The sequence below is a fragment of the Limulus polyphemus genome, unplaced genomic scaffold (genome assembly GCF_000517525.1).
Source record: "Limulus polyphemus unplaced genomic scaffold, Limulus_polyphemus-2.1.2 Scaffold1274, whole genome shotgun sequence".
Lineage (NCBI taxonomy): Eukaryota > Metazoa > Arthropoda > Merostomata > Xiphosura > Limulidae > Limulus > Limulus polyphemus.
In genome coordinates this window covers 212,723-220,111 of record NW_013666884.1, presented here as the reverse complement: position 1 = coordinate 220,111, position 7,389 = coordinate 212,723, and the positions used below count along the sequence as shown (strand labels likewise).

The following is a 7,389-nucleotide window of genomic DNA, read 5'->3' as shown; positions in this document are numbered from 1 at the left end:
CTAATGATGAATAAACAGCACACTACTTTACTTGTTTTACAAATAATATAATAAATGTATACTCGAAACAAGTTAAACATATGTACAACAAGTCTTTACACTATAGAGATTACAGGCATATCATAAACACTCTTTATATATAGTTTTCTTCTTGTCAAAACTCCACTTAGGCCTATTCAATTACTTTAGAATTTCAGTTGACAAGTTGAACTATCTTCTCTATATTACTATTGTACTACTTTCCTGTGTGTGATTCACTTACAGTTGTGCAGCAAGTTACTGTAATTTGTTTGGTCTTCGTTCTTCTGAAGATCCTGTGTTCATTTTGTCAAAGTGTACCCAGGCTGATTCAATTACTTTAGAACCACGCTTTGACGGAATTAAATTATCATTCTTATCTTTTTTTATACTGTTAGTTTCACTCTAACATATTAAATGTTAGGCCTGTCACATCTACAGTACTTAACTTCACACAGCTATATTCTCTTTTGCTATTATCTGTCTATTGTTGTCTGTCTGCTGCTTCCCGCTTGTCTCAAGCTATTTATAGCTTCATTACATAGTCGTCTGGCCACTTTCTATATTCTTGACACCAATTAGTTATTAACAAAACCTTCTACAATCGTCTGTTGAACTCTTATTATAACAAAACTTAAAAATGATAAAGTATTCACTAACAAATATAAATTAATCACTAATATTTCAACCAAACAGTCTTTTATATCATGACAACATAGAAGAAAAAATACAATTCTCACCTGTGCATTATAAATATTTTTGTTTAATATTTTTACTGACAAGCCCTGGGCTTTCAATGGAAAAAAAAAAGGAGGAAATGATTTCACAGTGTTTGAAAAACAAATTCCATAACCAAAGAGATCCCAAATATTCAATATAGTAAATGTATGAAAGAGAACAACTTACACTTTTACCGCTAAATAAACTGATGGAGAATATAAGTTTGATTTTAACCCTTTAGCAATGGGTATGTCAAAGTGCACATGTCATAACTTTTTATAAAGTTACATTGAAAACTTAATTAAGCTACTTTATAATCAAAATACATAAATACACTTGCCATCAAAATGTAGCTAATAAAACAAATTTTAATATTACATAAGTTTTAAGTTCTTAATTTTATAAGGAAATTTATTTTAAATCCCCAATTTTTTTCAGTGTGAGAATTGTGACATTCGCTCTCTAGGTCTTCCCTCTTCTCAAATTTATTTATCACCCCTCCGAGAGGTATGGAATTTCATGTAAATTACTTACTATAATATAGATATTACTCAAGCGAAGCATAATTTTTATAGCCTTCAATGTTATTTGTTTACAAAGCCATACACTAGAAAATCAGACCCATTTGCCACACCCACCTGTCACAACCCCTCTTTCACAAATTGCTAATAGTTCTCTCTGATACTTTATACTATATTATTTATAACCAATAGTAAGCCAAAGTTTGAATCTATCAAATGATGTATTATATTATGTAAGTTTCTGTACAGAATACTGTCTATATCATCTCCAGTTCTATACTTCTTTCTCATGGGAATCAAATTGAGCAGTCAACACTCACACTTTGTATAACTACAGACAAAGTTTTAGTAAAAACACCTGATTGAAAATTTTGACCTTTTTCTACAGAAGGCTTTTAACGTTCATTGAAAGCTTGCCAAATTTCATAAAGATACATTAAGTACTTTAGGAGTTATAGTATGTGTATCACTAAGGCTACACGGTGGTTACAAGGTTGTGTAAAATACATAATCTCATTGCAACAGGGTTAAAAAATATACAATTACAACAACAGACAGAAATTTGTAAAATATAACAGAGGGTTTTATTAAGTTATGGAATTTAAGTAACTAAATATTAATTAAACAAACAAATAATTTGTTAAGAAATTATTGGTATGTCACAGCTGTGTACCAACAGACTTGATAAGATTTGTTTAAAATGTAAGCCCAGATTCAAGAAGTGAAAATCTACCATATGCATACTACAAAATAATTTTATTTCAAGAATTGAGAAATTCTACACATAATATTGAAAATGTATACATTCTACATTATTTTGTTTCAAGGTAAATGTAATGGTGTTAAAAGCTGCTTTGTACTTCCATAGTTTGTACATTTAAAAAAAGAAGTTAAATTTGAAACAAAAAATCATTTTAATTTGAACATGTAAAACTGTGTAAATTGAAAGTTTAAAAACACACTTCCAAATAATTGAAATATCTGAAGTGCAAAATAATTTTTAAGTATATCTGTATTTAATTCTCATACATTGAATCTTAGAATTCCCCATGTTGTTGTGTGCTTATATTTTAACCAACTAAACTAATGCTCCTCCTAACTTATCTTTGTATGAATTCCACAATAGATAAAAGTTCATCAAAAAGTTCCTTGGAAAATTAGTTCAAACAAAAATAAATTAATCAAAGCATTAAGTGAAATACTTACCTTGTAATATTATGTGGTACACTATCATATGTCTCTAAAATTAGGATTGATAATACCATATAATGTCAGCAAGGTCTGAACAACAGACAACAGTTAATTTATAAAATGATCATTCACTAATAATTTTGGAGTAATATTGAAAATGGCTCAAATAACTATATATCTACTTGTTTTAAGAGATAAAAATGCAAATGTATTATTATGATCAAGCATTTACGTGTTAAACTCAGTAACAAAATTTTAATAATATCCATTTACAATTTGCTATACTGAGAAACGTAAAATTCTTTATTGTATAAAAACAGTTAAAAGAATCCTTTGTTAGCATTTTTTACTGAAAGTTTTTGGCAACTTGGATCTCAAACATTCTCACTTCATTCTGCAACTGCTATTTTAAATAATTTATTATGTATGGACCACTAAAAAAACTTTTGCTGAAAAGCTTAATCTTACTTATTCTTTGAATATTCATATACTGTAAAAATAACGTCCTCATACGTAAAAACAAAATCTCTGAGATATACAACTCAAAGAGTAAGCAAAATCAATTCTCAAACTACTTTTATAAGTCTTAAATTATGGTAATTAAAGTTAAAGGTACAAACATCAATACTTACGCATTTCCAATGTCTATTTTCACTGTTGCTTTCTGTTTAATTTCTTTCAATTCATCCTGAAATGTAAATATGATAAAATTATTATAATTCCCTTATTTTTCTTAAATATAGTAAACACAGAAAGCTATCAAACAGAGAATAAATGTTGCACTTGAAATAACTGCTATAGTTCACCTATGGTAGCTAGTAAAAAAATGCATCTTTACTTAGATGCAAAATGTTGTCAACTTTTGTCTGTCATGAAACTGTGGTGTCAACAGGATTCCTGCTCTTATATTCATTTTACGTGGATGTGCTTTATCCTACTTCAACAACCACAACTAAGTTAATACAGAAATTAAAAGTTAGCCAGTTTAAATGAAGACCTCAGAAGTTGTATTTTTTTCCTTACTTGTGCTTGCTTCTTTTCCTTTGCTGTCCTTATTCACTTTAAACTCTGCCTAAAATTTCTTAAATCTGCCATGCACTGCAGATACTTGATACTTTCCTGTTGGACATCAATGCGTCTGAATACCAGAGACTAAGTTATTAAGTTAAATTTTGATGATCAAGGTTTGTTTTTAGAAAGTTTAATGTGAAAACACTTTTCTATCCACTTGACTTTCCATTTCTGCAAAGTTTTCAAACTATGATCATGAAAGGATGCTTTCTAAGATGATATAGAACTTGCAGTGGAGAGAAGGAGGCTGTGGTTGAGTTGATGACACTTCTGAGAACTAGCTAGATGCTCTATCCTGGATCAAGAACTTTCACCAGCCATGGCAATAGTTATGCACACATTCTTGACCTGTCTTCAAGACCACAGTCTGAGAAATAGTTAGAGGTACCCCTGCTGCTGAGATCCAACCTCTAATCTTTACCTCCTAAATGCAGGAGCCTAAGATGCTACAAAGAAGACATGGTGGTGGTGATCAGTTTGTACATCCTGTGATTAACTGCAATGGTTACTATGGGACTCTTGGGTGTTCATTAACTAGCCCAGGTATCGATAGGTATTACGAGTCACCCATGACTATGAAAAAGGGTGAGATGCATATAATAGACAATGAGATGCAATGCTATCAGTCAGAGTAGCTAGTAACAGAGATAGTTTTGGAATTTGATTACCAAGGACCCCTAGGCCTAGAGCTCTATCTGATATGGGCTAGGTGTCAACATGCAGAATTTTGAGCTTCTATTCTAGTAGAAAAAAGTTTTATACACTGAAATTACCATCAACATGCAAAGGAATGAATAAAATTAATGTATTCACATACAAAAATGCAAAACATGATATATCTACATCATTTAAAGATGACTGATCAAGCAAGGCATCTGACATAACTAATAGTTTGAAAGTACTGCTTTGAAATTAGGAAGCCAGGGAGCTTTATAGGAAACACAATGTGAGAGAGAAAATAATTGTAGCTTTCAGACAATGTATTCACAACTTAGTTTCAGAAACTTAGAAATTATCAAACAAATAAGGCAGAAAGTTGAGTTTTACAGTTTTGGACAATACCAATTTAAACATTCACCCTTTTCAAACTACTTGAGCTAGAATAAACAACAAACATGTACAAAGACAACAGATTCACATTTTTTTCCATTCTTGGACAAGCTTTATCTTCACAGATACAAAGTTTAATTCAGTATTATTTGCCAAATAAAAATTACAGTTGAAAGCACAAAAATAAAAATTAGGGTGAAAAATTAGAATTTTTTTCAACACCTAATCTCTATGTTAAGGAGACACATTTGGTGGGTTGATTCCCAAACAAAGCTTTCTGATACTCACATTTTTTATATCCTGAATAAATATTTGAACACCTTGTGATACATGGTATCTGGATTGCCCACCAACATAGTCTATTCATGCTATAAAGGAGTAAAACCCATACCCCTAAACCAAAATTCCACACATAACATGGCAGTGTCTGCACATGTTATACCCTACAAGATCCTGTTCCTCACCTCTATAAAGATGTTTTCTTATGGTTCTCATGATTTCTGTTGGTAGAAATGGCCAAGGAAGGCTCAACGAAGCTTACTTGCTGCTGTTTGTTTGAAGTTGAGCACAAAGCTACACAATGGGCTATCTGTGCTCTGCCCATTACGGGTATCGAAAACCGGTTTCTAGCGTTGTAAGTCCGCAGACATATCGCTGTGCCACTGGAGGGCACTTGCTGCTGTACCTGCCTAAACATGAAAATTTACTATTTTATGCAAGACAAGCCACCTAAATTCTGCATCTACATAGCCAACTACTATTGGAAGGTGAGTCCTTTTGGCAGTAAAGTGTGGTTTTCTTTTAGGTTAACAGATCAAGCTCTTTATTGGAGAACACTTGTTTGGTTCTAACTTGCATACTGGAAACCATGAAACTCCTTTAAAACCTACCCAAACTCCCAAATTTGGTCTCAATGATTCATAGAATGCTTCATTGCTACTTAAATAACCAAAATGTAGTTACATCCTGTATTTCTGATGAATCTAAAAATTCTTTGGTTATTAGTTTACCCTATATGGGTAAATATTCTTTGATTACTAAGAATTGGCTGAAAAATGTTCTTTGTAAGATATACCTGTAACTGCACCCGAGGGGTATTTTTAAACCTAATTGTCCCTTTAGTTCTTTTCTTAAAATTAAGGACCAAATTCCATCTTTTCAATCTTCTTTTGTTGTTTATAAATTCACTTGTCCCTACTGTCAGAAAAGTTACATTGGTTCTACCAAAAGAAAATTATTCACACATGTAAAAGAACATGTCAATGTAAGATAAACAGTTTAAGTCCAATATACTTAAACATGCCCGAGGTGAATATGACGTTTCTGCCCATTCTAATCTGTTTAAGATCCTGGCTAGGGCCAATGATTTCAACTAAAGAAGAGTTTGCTGATATGTAAACTGAGACCTGAAATCAACATTTTCAGTTTTGCTAGTACTCCAGTGTTAATTACTTAGCTTTATCACTATGGGCTCAGTCAAATTAACCGACTTCATAACCATGGAGTACTCATTACAGTTTCAATACTATAACTTTTAACACAGTACATGTATCTCCATCAAATCTAGCAGACTTTCAGTAAACATTACAAGTTTTTGTTCACAAAAAATCAGATTTCTAATGAAGCAGTTCTACTAAAGATTTTCCCATGAATATATTGCTTATTTTTTTCGACTAGTCCAAGTTAAAAGTGATCTTCATGTTAAGATTAAAAATAATTCTCTTTATCTTAAAAATTTTAAATTTTATTTGTGTAATCTCTAAAACATCATAAATAAATTTAAAATGTTTGTAACTTGAAACAACATTTATTTATCCTAAACAGCTTTCAACTTATAACAGTATACACCTGTTTACACTTAAATTTTATTCTCTTATTGCCCTTTGAACTGTATCTACCTAATATTTGCACCATACAAGTTGTAAATCACTTGGCAAACATATAGCTCACGTTATGCTATTGAATTATATAATGCACATGAATGTTATTTTTATTATTATTATTCTTTATTTTACCTAATCTAACCTTAATTAACCTAAAAAGTTTCCAATTTTTACATTTTAGTTACTTTTATAATAATAGATAAAGAATACACATGAAAAACAAGAACAAAAGTACTTACCTGTATCTTTTTTTTCCTGTCCACTGTCGATGACACTTAACTCTACTTTTTTATACTAATGGTAGTATTGCACAAATAATTTTTTATTTAAGTAAATAATGCACCAAAGAACACAGAATATAGTCTATAGTTTCATACAAATTAGCAACTCAAATTACTGATACTGACAAGCTAGAATATAAAATAAAGAGTCTGTTATCTTTTGAATTTGCTAAGATATTGCTCATATAATAAATCAAACACAGCCACCCACCTCTTTCCATTTTTGGAAACGCTCCCTTATATACGCTTACTTCTGTATATAACATGAATAACCAATCAAAAGCTCATTTTAAATTCTTAGGATGCCATCTCTTTCTTTCGAACCAATATTTCAAGGAGGTAGATTATGTCTTTAATCTGCTCAAAATTTAATATTTTTTTAGGCTGAAATACAGCTTAGTTACTAAGCTTGATAAATTGTAGAGGAAGTCTATGGTAATGATATAGTAATTTCTGATTTTTTGGTTATTCAACTGCATATTCTCCACATGCAAAATTTTAAAAAGCTTAGCAACCTACGTCAAGCAGCAACTGAGTACAAAGATCGTAACTAGAAGAGATAATTGTTTTCTTTACTTCTTTATTTCCTGTTCTATGTTTTAAGAAAAATAAGTTTAGAACTTTTTTTATTTCTAAATAGCAATAATCTATATA

At 30.8% G+C, this 7,389-nt stretch overlaps 1 protein-coding gene across 1 annotated transcript in view; it reads right to left on the bottom strand.

Moving 5' to 3' along the window:
* Positions 1-7,389, bottom strand: part of LOC106462881 (dedicator of cytokinesis protein 1-like) — a 128,178-nt gene that overhangs the window by 83,192 nt on the left and 37,597 nt on the right. Inside the window, exon 6 of the mRNA XM_013922847.2 lies at positions 3,083-3,138. Coding sequence (XP_013778301.2) covers positions 3,083-3,138 — 56 coding nt within the window. The remainder of the gene's footprint in view (positions 1-3,082; positions 3,139-7,389) is intronic.